The sequence below is a fragment of the Gopherus flavomarginatus genome, chromosome 5, assembly GCF_025201925.1.
Source record: "Gopherus flavomarginatus isolate rGopFla2 chromosome 5, rGopFla2.mat.asm, whole genome shotgun sequence".
NCBI classification, from domain to species: Eukaryota; Metazoa; Chordata; order Testudines; family Testudinidae; genus Gopherus; species Gopherus flavomarginatus.
In genome coordinates, this window is record NC_066621.1 from 53,864,670 (window position 1) to 53,878,945 (window position 14,276).

Below are 14,276 nucleotides of genomic sequence, written 5' to 3' on the forward strand. Positions count from 1 at the left end.
CTGTCCTGATCCAATGCAGCATGTGCTTAATGTTAAGCACACATATAATTCTACTGATGTCAGTGGAACTACTCACATGTTCATAGTTAAGCATGATCTTAAGTGCTTTCATGGATTGGGGTCAGAGTGCTGAGCACCTTGCAGGATCAAGCTCTTACTAAACACTGTCAATGTTTTGATAGAAGTGGAAAGGACTTCCAGCATGGTGTTCTGCTTCTCGTCCGACAAATTTCAGGATTGTCTTCTATGTGCTAAGTCTTTTTATCTTGTCTTTTCTTGAACATCAAATTCTGATGCCTTAGCAGCCCACCTTGTTAAATGTTCTCCATTGTCTAATTGACTCACTGCTAGAAGTGTTTTCTTAACTTGTAATTAAAAATTGTCCTTTTCTAATTTTAGATCAATATTCCTTGTTATGTCACTTTTAATTCTTAAGTAATTCATCCCTCAGCCTCTTATTCTATGTGACTAATGTATATTTTTAGTCCATTATTAAATACCCTCTGTTATAGGTGACAGAATAGCAATGCCTCTTGTTAAGAGTGCCTAACGCTTTCTATCATAACCTAGTGCTTATAACTTTGACAGAATTTAACTTTTCGGGCTGGAATTTTCCATGCTTTGTGTCTGCCTCAGGTTGAATTTTTTTTGGTGCTATGAAATGTTGATCAATATTCTATAGAGAACTTACTGTATATAGTATCTAATGCAGTTCACATGGTAACAACATTCTGCAGTAAAATTGTAAACCAATGGAGGAGTTGTGACTGTGGGAGACAGAATGTTCTTAGGCTCTGAAGCGGGATTATGGAACTCATTCCCATAAAAGATAAGTAGCAGGCATCCTTCAGTCTTGAGAGACCACGAGTATGTGCCCCTGAGAAGTAAAGAATTTATTCAGTTGGTTTTATGGCAGCTGTGGCTGAAGAGCCCCACTTGAGAGAGACAGTCTCTGCCGCATCCATCACATTTAAAGATGATGTTTTGACCCTTTGGGCTCTGCCTTCTGCAAGCTCTTTTCTCCTCTGCTAAGCTGGGCGGCTTCCTCTCATAACTCTGGAGACCTTTGTTAAGCTCTTGTCTCCAAAGGCTGTGGTCTTGAGTGTGATCTTCCCAATTGTCCACATCCATGTTCATTTCTTTGAGCTCTCGCTTGCACACATCCTTGAAATGCAATTTTGGGTGTCCTTTGGGTCTTTTCCGAGATGCCAATTCACCGTAGAGGATGTCCTTTGGGATGCGCCCCATCATTCATTCGGCACACATACCCAAGCCAGTGGAGGCATCACTGAAGAGTGTTTGCATGCTGAGTATGCTGGGCTGCTCGAGCACTTCAGTGTTGGTGACTCTGTCCCTCCAGGAGATGCCAAAATTTCAATGAAGGCAACACATATGGAAGCTGTTGAGCCTCTTTTCCTGATGAGAGTATCAGGTCCATGTCTCGCTCCCATACAAAGTGTGCTGATAACACATGCACAATACACATGGATCTTTGTGTGTTCTGTCAGTTAGTTGTTTTGCCATCTCCTCTTGCTCAGTCTAGACATTGTTGTCGTGGCTTTTCCAGTGCGGATGTTGAATTCCATTTCAAGTGAAAGGTTGACTGTGTTCACCACTTCAAGTTCATAGTTGCTGATCTTGATGGAAGGTGCTTCCTCAACATTATGTTAATCTTTTTTAGGCTTATGATAAGCCCAAAGTCTTGGCAGGCTTTGGGAAAACTGACTATAAGGTTTTGGAGATAAGCTTCTGTGTGGGTTGTCACTGCTGCGTCATCAGCAAAAAGGAGATGTTGAATAAGGTGATAGCCTGTGGGTGAAAAGCTCTGCCCTTGCTTAGCCCCATTACAGTGAATGGGACTCTGCGTGGGGGACAGTAGTCCACTTACGTACTGTCAATTATAGGATCAGAGCCTAAATCCAGGTCTATACTTATAGTTTTTACCAGTATAATAATGGTTTGGGATGTGATTTTTTTTAATGAGATTTTTATATTGGCGAAAGCCCTATTGGGGCTCTCTGTGCCAAATACTATGACGGAAGGAAAATCTCTTGGAATTTAACATAAGCTATTTTATGTGTGTCTCTCTTAAAACAAAACAAAAAGGTTTCTTTTGTAAAACAAATGTGTATGAAAATTCTATACAGCACATTTAGAGGATGCAGATTTACTGAGACAATTCCATGTACAATCCGTGGCTCATCAGAGATGGCATTTCTGTTTGAAAACTAAACGCTGAAGTTTGGGTAACTGCAATGAGTTTCTCAGCTACATTTTAATACCTATTCTCCCCTCATACTCCAAAGAGTAAGTAGATTCCTCACTTTTTCACTGTTGTGTTCTCTGAGCTTTTAGGTAGGGTGCAGTAAAGAGTCGGTTGTTCTAGATAGAGTTGGTTGTTCTAGTTCTGAAATTAGCATTCCAAACATTGGCTGTAATGGAGAAATAACCCATAACGGTATGTTTGTATTTAGAAACTGGCAGGGTCTTCACATGGGGTAGAGCAGACTATGGGCAGCTCGGAAGGAGTGCAGTTGTTCACGATGGACAAAGACAGGAGGTGCAGAGATCATCTGAGCAGCATTTGGAGCAGTTGTCTAATGTGCCAGTTTCAGTGCCTTGCCTCGCTGGAGCATCTCAGGTAAGGGAAAAATTTGTCCTTTTCTCAGCTTTAGAATTTCTCATCTTTGCACAAGTCAAGATGCTCAGAATGATCTGAAAAAACTTTTTTCAAAATGAAGGAAAACCAGCCCTTCCCTCCCACTCAAGTACTCCGAATTTAATTTGATTCAATTATTTGTAATTCTTAAATAATCATTGTGTTCTGAAACAAGTTTGTTCTTGGTCGAAGCAGTGAGTGAGAGATTGGAGTTTTCATTAGCAAAAAGATTGCTTTAGATTTGGTATCTTCTTTAGATGTCAAATTTGAAGAGGAAGTAGTTGCCCCTGTAATACGGTGTAACATATTAGGTATTAGCCTAACCATTTTCAGTGTTGCTTTCTTCTGAAGAAGTCTGAATATGCTACAGTTTAACCTGTGATCTTCCCGCACTTCACACTGTGTTGTGCATATTGAGTTTCACTCTTAAGGCAGTAGTGTTTTTAGTTTTGAAATAAGAAACAACCTTCCTTTAGTGGATAGCTGAATCCAGAAGGGACAGATACATTAGTATAACTGGAAAAAATGAAGTTATACAGTATGACAAGTAGACTGTCATTTGAATGGAACTGAAGATCTCTAAGCACATGATTTATAGTCCCTTGACATCATTGGAAAGACTCCCATTGACTTTAGTGGGCTTTAGATCAGGCCCTAAATGATAGAGAATTTCTCAGAGGCTGGATGTCAATACCATCAAGGAGGACTTTTGAAAAAAGTAGTAGACTTATTTTTGATGAAATTGAACAGTCAAACTTACAGGAGTCAGAGTTAAACTGTTAACAAAGAAAGAGCCTGGAAAATTTGACACTGTTTAAGGAGTACGTTGGTGCTGCAGCCACTGAAATAGAAAGATTAGGCAGAAAACTAGCCTTCTGTACTAAATCAAACAGTGCAAATCTTGAAATTCCTGGAAATGATTAGGTCTTGTAGAACAAAAGCTGGAGCTATTGTTAAACATGAAAATCTTGGTAATAGCCAATATCTTCAGTAGCATTACCACTTTAGAATAATGAGCGTTTTTCCAGTAATGACTGTCACAGTCCCCAAAGTAACTACACCCCTTCATGATCTTCTTGGGTGACTACACTTAGGGCTCTATCCTCTAGCTGTCACTTTTCTTAGGGTGGGATCCTGCTATCCACTCCCTATGGACCAGGGAGTTAGACTGCAGACTCCTGTGATTCACTGTGATTACCTCAGCAAGTTTGACTTCAATTCAGTACCTGCAGTCCTATTTTCTCAGGGGCAATGATACGGTTAACCAGTGCTTTTATAAAACAAAGTACTATACAGAACAAAAGCATTACCAATGAATCATACCTTAAAAACAATAAAAAGCTTATATGCAGGTCTTGGCTTACCAGACAGTCACCCGTCTTCTTCATGGAGACCCCGACAAGGTCAGAGTACTTCAGTCCCTTTTCACTGGGTCTGTCTCTCGGTCAGAATTTTATGTCAGTTCTTGAATTGTGTATGAGTGAAGCTGTTTCTTCATACAGTTTGACATTTTTTGCCAGATCAAACCAGTATATATAATTGCCTCCAGGGAGTGAAACTTCCACAGACTTGTTACTGGCACTAGGAATTTGCATTCTCTCCTCCCACCCCCTGCAAGTGACTTTGGGTCCTATAGAAAATGTTTTAATTTCCTCAGTTAGCCAGCAGCGCAGTCACTAGCCAGCCCACAAAAATACATACATTTATAAAATTGATATGATAGTCTTTGACTATCCCATGCATCCATAGCATGTGTTGTATCTCAGTACAGTAGTTTCTGAATATTCCAGTCTACCAAAGCATGGCATTTGTCACAGCGTCCATGGGAAAATATTGTACAAATCTAGTTAAGCATCAAATTATACCTTTCTGTAACTGCAGATAGTGTAAAGGCTTTGGAAAATATGAAACTAGCAATTTGTCCAATAGCTCCTGGATGCTACAATACAATACAACATATTATTATAGAGTGCTTTTCATCTCAGGATTTCAAAGCATGTTACACGCCTCCATGAAGCCTCGCAACACCCCAATGAGGTGATAGCTATCTTTACCCTCATTTCATGGGTAGACTGAGGCAAAAAAGTAAAGTGACTTGTGTAAGGCCACACAGCAAGTGTCAGGGTTCCCTCCCCACTCTGAACTCTGGGGTACAGACGTGGGGACCCACATGAAAGACCCCTAAGCTTATATTTTACCAGCTTAGGTTAAAACTTCCCCAAGGTACAATTCCTTTCCTTGTCCTTGGATGGTGTTGCTGCCACCACCAAGTGATTTATAAAAAAATTCAGGAAAAGGGTCACTTGGAGTCACCATTCCCCCAAAATATCCCCCTAAGTCCCTTTGCCCCCTTTCCTGGGGAGGCTTGAGAATACCGACCAGACCCTTTGTCTCTAGGACACTGAAAATCAATCAGGTTCTTAAAGGAAGAACTTTATTTAAAGAAAGAGTAAAAGAATCAAACCTGCAAAATCAGGATAAAAGGTAACTTTACAAGGTAATAAAAAGATTTAAAACACAGAGGACTCCCCTCTGGACTCAACTTCACAGTTACGAAAAAGGAATAAAACTACCTTTTAGCACAGGGAAAATTCACAAGCTAAAACAAAAGAAAATCTAACTCATTTCCTTGCCTTACTTAAAATGTTTGTAATCTTAGATGGATCATTTCAGGTAGGTTTTCAGGAGATGTTTTACCTGCCTGCTCCCTCTCTCTCTGTCCGGAGAGGGAACAAACAAAGAAAGCGCAAACAAGAACCGCCCCCCGCAGATTTGAAAGTATCTTCTTTCCTTATTGGTCCTTCTGGTCAGGTGCCAATCAGGTTATATGAGCTTCTTAACCCCTTACAGGTAAAGCGATTCAGTACAGCTGCAAGGGGGGATTTTATGCTACCCTTTTCTTTATGTTTATGATAGCAAGTCAGTGGCAGAACCAGGAATAAAAACTGAGTCTTAGCTCAAAGTCCTTTGCTCTAACCACTAGACCATGCACAACATTATTACTATTAACTTTTATATGTATTATGGGTAATGCATAGAGATCTCAATCAGGAGGAGTCTACAGTCTACCTATAAGATTTAAATCGTAGAGTGCAAATTGCCATGTGAGCATCACTCCAGACAGAGGGAAGAAGGAAGTTGCAGTAAATAGAGTGCTTGTCTGGGATTTAGAAAACTTGGTTCAGTTCCTACTCATGAGGGCATTCTGTGCCTAAAAATTCTGCGCACAATATTTTAAAAATCTGCACTCTGCAAGTTTTATTTGTCAATAAATAAATGCAGAGGCTCCAGCGTGGCAGTGGGGAGCACAGGCTACTGGTTGCACGAAGCTGGGAGATCACCCTGAAGCCTTCCCACCCTCCACCCCAGGGACACGGACTCACTGGTTAGGCTGCACCTGACCCTGACACAGCACAGGGCCTGGGTTTGCCCCAGAAAAACACCCTGGAGCCCTGCCCCTCTGTGCCAGGCACATTAAGTGTAGGGCAGGATAGCTTAACCAGGCAGGATCCAAGCATGGAGGGGCTCAGTGTGGGGAGATCCAGGTGTGGGGTGAGAGGATTCTGTGTGGGACAATCTGGGGGCAGGTAGCTTAGTGGGAGGTCTAGGTGTGGGGGGATCTGGATGCACAGAGGCTCGTTGGGTGTGTGTGTGTTCCAGGTGCAGGGGCAATGTGACTCTGCAGGGGCTTACAGGTGAAAGTGGTCGGGGCTCAGTGGAGGGTTCTGGGTGCTGGGGGAGTGGGGTTTGGTGAGGTGGAAGTCTGGGTGCAGCTAATTGGGGGTCAGTGGTGTGGGGGTCTGGATGTGGGGGCTCATGGTGGTGCAGGGGGGTGGGGCTTGTCAGGTTGGGTGTTTGAGTGCAGGGAGCTCATTAGGGGGTGCTCTGGGTGCAGGGGTGGGGGTCCGGAGGCAGGGTGTCTGGATGCAGGAGGCTCCGGATGCAGGGGTTGAGATTCAATAGGGTGGGATTCGTGTATGGAGGGCTAGTGGGGTTCTGGGCATACAGGGTCAGGCTTGGCAGGGGTGTCTTGGAGGTCCAGATGCATGGGAGTTGGGCAGATGGAGGAGCAGCTCCCTCTACAATGACCCCTCCCCCTGCAGCTGAGGAGTGATGGGGACAGGAAGCAGGGGAGGATGCTGAGCTTCCTGCCTCTGGGGGAGGTTTCTAGGAGTGGATCTGACACAGCCCCAGCCACTCCTTGTAGGGGAAGGGGAAGTCCCGTCCTCTTCTGCCTTCAGCGCAGCCATGACTAGCAACTGATCCTGGCTCAGGGTAGGAGCCACTGGCTGGAGTATCCACAGCCCTGTGGTGATTTACCTCTCTGCCGGCTGCTCCAGGTGCCTGAAACAATGTACTTGCGCAGTTAGGGAGTGCTGCGTGACTGCTCTTGCAGCTTTCCTTTGCTTCCCTGTCACAGTCATTTTTCTGTGGAGAAGCAAAGAAATCTGCAGGGGATATGAATTCTGCACATGCGTAGTGGCACAGAATTCCCCCAGGAGTAAATTCCCTGCTTCACTACAGACGTCCTTTGTGACTTATTCTCTCTGTCCCTGAGTTCCCCATCTGTAAAATGGGGATAATAACACTGGTCTACCTCTTAGGATGGATGTGACAATAGATACATTAAAGATTGCAAGGCACTAAGTACCTGAGGTAGTTAAGATGTTTGGTTGCCTGTAGTTCTTTGGGGAGGTAGGTTCTAAATGCCCAAATCAGTGAAAGTGACAATACCTAGATGTACAGTAATTCATAAACAGCAACAAACTTCACCTCTGACCTGGAGAATTGAATGGTTGTAGACATGTGCTTTTCCATTTGACTCCAATTATCGTCCTGCATGTGCTTCTGTTCAGTTCATCCTTTACTAATGTTATACTCTTAGGCTGGGAATATGAGTTAATGTTAATCAGTGCCCTGAGCAGAGGCGAGCTGCGGTGGTGGGGGGTGTGGGGAGAGCCTCAGGAAGTAACCCTGGGGGGGGTAGAGAAACCGCCCCCCCAGCTCCCCTCCCCTCCACTGCTCCCTGCTCCCCTGAGCACGCCACCGCTCTCCTTCTCCCCCTCTCACCCAGGCTCGCCTGGGAGGGAGGGGTAGGAGGGGAAATGCGGCGCACCCGAGGAGGAGGTGGGGCTGGGGATTTGGGGAAGGGGTTGGAATGGGGTGAGGATGGGGTGGAGTTGAGGCGGGGCTGGGAGGGCGCAGGAACGTTTTTTTGCTTGGGGTGGCAAAAAACTTGGAGCCAGCCCTGTTTGTAAGTTTATATAAAATTGAATGAAATGAATTTTTGGCAAGGCTATAATCTGCTGGTTGCTTATTGACTTGAGTTAGCATCGTTTAAAAATAAGAGGGGAAAATTGTGTTCAGATAATACTCAGGGCCAAACATAAATAAGTTTGCTTTTTATTGTCATTTAAGGCTGCTGTTCTGTCCTTAATGCAGACTGTGATCCCTACTATGCAGCTTGTTGCCTTTACTCATGTGGTTGACCTACTACTTTCTCCTGCAAGGGGTGGTGATTGTTCTGTGTTGCAAATATTCATGATGCCATGTCAGTCTGGACTGAAAATCTCCTTGTTTCTGAGTGAACCATATGTTACCTTAATGTAGCTTAATTCCATTACATGTATTCACTTGGAAATATTGTTCTTGGGATCTATAAGCAAAATCTTTCTTTTTTCTTCTTTCAATGTAAACAATGAGAAACAAAAATCAATAAAGAGGACAATCTTACAGCAGCATAATGACTGTGCAGCAGTTTTAAAGGGTTTACTTCTTTCAGTGATAGCTTCAGCTTATAAAGAGTATCTATATTGGAATCATGAAGCATCATGTGTTTAAATCTACTGAATAAATATATTGCAGATAAATATATTATTTTTCTGTACAGAATAAGTCACTGAGAAGAAATTTCAAGTTTGTGCTGAAATCAGTTGTGTGGCATTATGTATGAGGTGCTCTTGTGTTGTATGGGGTCCTTGAATGGGCCTCTTAGGAACATCTGATTTGTCTATTGCATGATGTACAGTCATATCTGCTGCTCTTGAGATGAAAGGGCAAATGGAGATTAAATACAAATGGATTGAAATTTGATTAGCCTCTCTGTTTAGTGAATGTTACAAAGATCTAGTTGATCATTTTCTTCGTCTCAAAATGCTTCTCCAGCCTGTCTGGTATATTTTGGTCTTAATAGCTACCCTTTTACTGTTTGTGATATGTTTTGCATGTCATTCATTGCAGCAAATGTTCACAGTAAGCAATTAACTGACTGAGAAGAAGTCATTATATATGACTAAATGGCTTTCACTAAATTGAAGGGAAGAAGGGATGTTTTCTCTCTGGGAATAAAGAATTGCCTCCACATACAGCCACATTCTGATTCTGGCCCTAATCTCACAAAAGGAAGTTCTGCTAGATTGCACCTGTTCAGGGCAGTGAGCACTGGCGTTTTTTAATGAAAAGAAAAATTAGAGCAGTGAAGTGAAAAAATGACTTGCTGCTTTACACTGTCACCATCAAATGAATGACTGTGTGTGCTAAGTCCACCCCATCCATATCAAGCCAGTGTAATAATGGAGTATGCAGGGGGTCTACCACGCATCTCGGGGCTGGAGACTGAGAAAACCTATCAGCTGGAGTAGCTGCTCCTGGGCCTATTGTGTGGCTCCCATGACCCTGCCCTGCCCCCTCGATGGAGCCGGTGTGGAGACCTTTCCTATGGTGTGTAGGGATTGTGCAAGCACTCCCATGTGGCTACTTCCCCTGTGCAGGGCATTGGTGGTGCAGTGTGTGTTGCACTGGCCTTCTGCATCTGGGGTGAATTTTACTGTGCAGTTAGGTATAGCTGGCTTTGTTAATACTTTACCCTCTTTGCTGCACTAATTAATTCCTTTCTTTGTCCATAGGCCTTTGAAAGTCATGTCCTTTATTTTTTCCCCACTTCACTATATTATATAGATAAATAAATAATATTGTACTTGCAAGTGATCGAGCTTCTGGCTACAAAATACACAATCTCAGCTGCTATGATAAGGTGATAAATCTCCCTGGGGAATTTTGCCTGTAGACTCCTGTAAACGGAGTAAAGGGAAACCCTAATATCTTGGAATAATAATATACTTCAATAAAGACCCAATATGAGAAAATCTACTTCAGACTACTCTTCTAGTTTATATTGTGACTTCTGATGGTAAATCAATAAATATTTCTTTATCTTAATCATAGCTTTATTTATAAAACGTGTCAGCAATGGAATGAAAATGAGCACTTGGCAAGATAACTTATTCGTGACCTTTTGAGTTACATATTACCTGCATAGCTCTGTGACAGAGTACTGAGAGCCAGTGGTGGACCCAGCACTCTGATCACTTAAACCTTAGCTAGCTCCACCAGGAAAGGCCTGATGGAGGAGGAGAGAACTTTATTGCCTAAGCAGAGTGTGGGGGAGAGAGAGGTTTGGTGAGCTAAGGAGCTAATTATCCCACCAACTGGGGAGGCTAGTTAAAAACACAGGAAGGAAGAGCAAAGGGGAAGGCTAGCAGAGCCCGTAGGAAGAAAAGTCTCAGACTGGTGAGGTCTCTTTTGCTTCCTTTCCGTGGAGAAAAAGCTGAGGATTAGGAAAAACTGTAAATAGACTTGCTGCACAGGAGTCTAACGGGATCTTTTTGGTGAGGGTAATAAATAAAATTCATAGTGGTGATAACCAATCAAAAGACTGTTTGTGAGGGATCTCAGGACAGGAGAAGAGTCTGCCCTGTTACAAGTTCATATGGATTTATTTGTTCCATTGTATGCTGTAAAGGTTTGTAGCCATGGTCCCTGTATTAGAGTTAAAATCTGAAAACAGAAATAAGTTTTATTTCTCTGTAAGAGAGAGCCTATAGAGACCAACCCTGAAATGTCAGATTTTGCTATGTAGCATTTGAGAGCATATGTATGTTAACTCAGTCACTAAGCTGATTTAAAAATGGAGAGTTTTATGAGGGGATATGATAATTTTCCACTCTTTCCAAGTGCAATAACTTTTTAATTAGTAAAGAAAATATTTCATTGAAAGTGTTGGTGAAAAATAACAGCTTCTGTTAACACTAGCTCCTTGTTTCAATTCCGGGGTTTGAATTGCTAGATCACTGCTCAGTAATATTATTTATATAACAGAAACTTAGAGTGCCCCGTGTACTGGCATTGTACACAATCATAGTAAAATATGATCTCTGTCCTGAAGAGTTTAAATGTAAGTAGACAAGACAGACAAAGGCTAGGCGTGGAAACAGAGAAGTGAAGTGACGTGCCCAAAGTCAACTGCAAAGCCAGGAACAGAAGCCAGGGCTCCCAAGTCCTAATCCAGAGCTCTCCTCTATAACTGAAGGGGAAAGTTACCTGATGTGTGCTTGCTGTAAATAGTACTGATTATCCCGCTCTTAATCCTGACCCTGTTTTGGTTCCTTTGTACTGCTGTCACTGTGCAAAGTGTCCAGAAAGCTACTGGATCACTACAGCTAGTGATTCCCCAGCATGGGGTTGACCCCAGTTGGTGGAGAGGTGGCACAGGTTGTTTCCACCCACTTTCCTGCAGCCCCTAATGTAGGGCGTGTGGTGGGCTATTTCTTGCAGGAAGAGATCATGGCTGGAGCGCACTGCTTTCCCGCAATCCCCAGCTGGCAGACAGTCCTTTTATACCATAGCCAGCTGGGTGTGCTTTAGAGCAGCCTGGGGGATATTGGATGCAGCTGAAAATTGGGGCACCAGAACGCCAAACTTCTTTCGGTGTTGGAAGTTTGTTCCATCTCCAAATCTTTCATATGTGATACATTCTGGACAGTATAAAGGTTACTTCTGAGCTCCAGTTCAAGTATTATTAATGCTCCTAGAAAAAACTGCCACTATAATGACCACTTGAAGGAATACATTTGTTTCAGTTTATTCTTTTAATAAAAAACATGGTAGGTTTTGAGGTATTATCTATGACCCATTCCAGGGGTGGGTGTCCATTCCTCAATTCAGTAACTCTCACTAATGTTAGTGGTCCATATGTGTGTACAGTTGTGGTAATTTTGAATGTGTTATTAGAAAACATATGCTTGGTTTTGGAGGAGCATAGAATAATTTTCCCTGTAACCTATGTGGGGGCAGATTATCCCACATCTGCCTACTGTGGTGTACTTAAAACTTTCTCTGAAGCATCTTGTTCTGGCCAGTCAAAGACAGGATACTGGACTGGTTGGAATTAAGGTCTGATCCAGCATGGCAGTTGCTGTATTCCTATATACCCAAACCATGGATGCAATAAGATGTTCAGAGGACTATGGCTGCTTCAGAGAGAGACTGTAGACCCCTTAGGTAGGCAAAGTGGTGTTATGATGCTATAGATGCCTTTCATAGGGTAAACATACCTTATTTCCACTGTTCTAGATTTCATAGAATCATGGAAGATTAGGGTTGGAAGAGACCTCAGGAGGTCATTGAGTCCAACCCCCTGCTCAAAGCAGGACCAACCCCAACTAAATCATCCCAGCCAGGGCTTTGTCAAGCAGAGCCTTAAAAACCTCTAAAGGTAGAGATTCTTTAATCTCCCTAGGTAACCCGTTCCAGTGCTTCACCACTGGGTAACCCGTTCCAGTGCTTCACCACTCTCTTAGTGAAATAGTGTTTCCTAATATCCAACCTAGACCTCCCCCACTGCAACTTGAGACCATTGCTCCTTGTTCCGTCATCTGTCACCACTTTGAACAGTCTAGATCCATCCTCTTTGGAACCCCCCCTTCAGGTAGTTGAAGGCTGCTATCAAATCCCCCCCTCACTCTTCTCTTCTGCAGACTAAATAAGCCCAGTTCCCTCAGCCTCTCCTCATAAGTCATGTGCCAGAGCTCCCTAATAATTTTTGTTGCTGTCCACTGGACTCTCTCCAATTTGTGAATATCCTTTCTGTAGTGGGGGGCCCAAAACTGGATGCAATACTCCAGATGTGGCCTCACCAGTGCTGAATAGAGGGGAATAATCACTTCCCTTGATCTGCTGGCAGTGCTCCTACTACTGCAGCCCAATATATCATTGGCTTTCTTGGCAACAAGGGCACACTGCTGAATCATGTCTAGCTTCTTGTCAACTGTAATCCGCAGGTCCTTTTCTGCAGAACTGCTGCTTAGCCAGTCAGTCTCCAGCCTGTAACTGTCCATGGGGTTCTTCCATCCTAAGTGCAGGACTCTGCACTTGTCCTTATTGGACCTCATCAGATTTCTTTTGGCCCAATCCTCCATTTTGTCTAGATCACTCTGGACCCTATCCCTACCCTCCAGCCCATCTACCTCTCCCTTCCAGCTTAGTGTCATCCATGAACTTGCTGAGAGTGCAATTCATCCCACATCTAGATCATTAATAAAGAAGTTGAATAAAACCGGCCCCAGGACAGACCCCCAGGGCACTCCGCTTGATACCGGCAGCCAACTAGACATTGAGCTGGTGATCACTACCTGTTGTGCCTGACAATTGAGCCAGCTTTCTATCCACCTTATAGTCCATTCATCCAATCCATACTTTTAAAACTTGCTGGCAAGAATACTGTGGGAGACCATTTCAGAAGCTTTGCTAAAGTCAAGATATATCATGTCCACTGCTTTCCCCATATTCACAGAGCCAGTTATCTCCTCATAGAAGGCAATCAGGTTGGTCAGGCATGACTTGCCCTTGGCGAATCCATGTTGAGTGTTCCTGATTACCTTCCTCTCCTCCAAGTACTTCAAAATGGGTTCCTTGAGGACCTGCTCCATGATTTTTCCAGGGACTGGGATGAGGCTGACTGGTCTGTAGTTCTCCGGATTCTCCTCCTTCTCTTTTTTAAAGATGGACACTATATTGGCCTTTTTCCAATCGTCCAGGACCTCCCCTGATCACCATGAGTTTTCAAAGATAATGGCCAGTGGCTCTGCAATCACATCAGCCAACTCCCTGAGAACCCTCGGTTGCATTAGATCTGGACCCATGACTTGTGCATGTCCAGGTTTTCTAAATAGTCCTTAACCTGTCCTTTCACCACTGAGGGCTGCTCACCTCCTCCCCATACTGTGCTGCCCAGTGCAGCAGTCTGAGAGCTGACCTTGTTTGTGAAGACAGAGGCAAAAAAAAACATTGAGTGCTTCAGCTTTTTCCATATCGTCTGTCATTGGGTTACGTCTCCCATTCAGTAAGGGTCCCACACTTTCCCTGACCACCTTGTTGCTAACATACCTGTAGAAACGCTTCTTGTTACCCTTCATATCGCTTGCTAGCTGCAACTCCAATTGTGCTTTGGCCTTCCTGATTACACCCCTGTATGCTCGAGCAATATTTTTATATTCCTCCTTAGTCATCTGTCCAAGTGTCCATTTCTTGTAAGCTTCCTTTTTGTGTTTAAGCTCATGAAGATTTCTCTCATTTGTATCATTCTCAAAGACTTGGTCTTGTCATTTATTTGTATTGAACTTTGCTACCCTGAGATATACTTGAAAACATGATTTTTTGCCTTATTGAGGGAGAAGATGGTTTTGTGACAGGATTGGAAATCCATGTTGTTGGCTCTGCTGCAGATGATGTGAGTGACAGCTGTTTCCCTGTCTTTAAAAATGAGGTAATAAATGTTCAC

At 43.3% G+C, this 14,276-nt stretch overlaps 1 protein-coding gene across 8 annotated transcripts in view; it reads left to right on the forward strand.

Moving 5' to 3' along the window:
• The window catches only part of SERGEF (secretion regulating guanine nucleotide exchange factor), a 251,347-nt gene that overhangs the window by 54,442 nt on the left and 182,629 nt on the right, over window positions 1-14,276 (forward strand). For 7 of the 8 annotated variants that reach the window (XM_050955826.1, XM_050955827.1, XM_050955828.1 and 4 more), the window contains exon 9: window positions 2,475-2,641. The exons of the other annotated variant lie outside the window; for it this stretch is intronic. In XM_050955826.1, coding sequence (XP_050811783.1) covers window positions 2,475-2,641 — 167 coding nt within the window. The remainder of the gene's footprint in view (window positions 1-2,474; window positions 2,642-14,276) is intronic. 8 annotated transcript variants of the gene reach the window in all.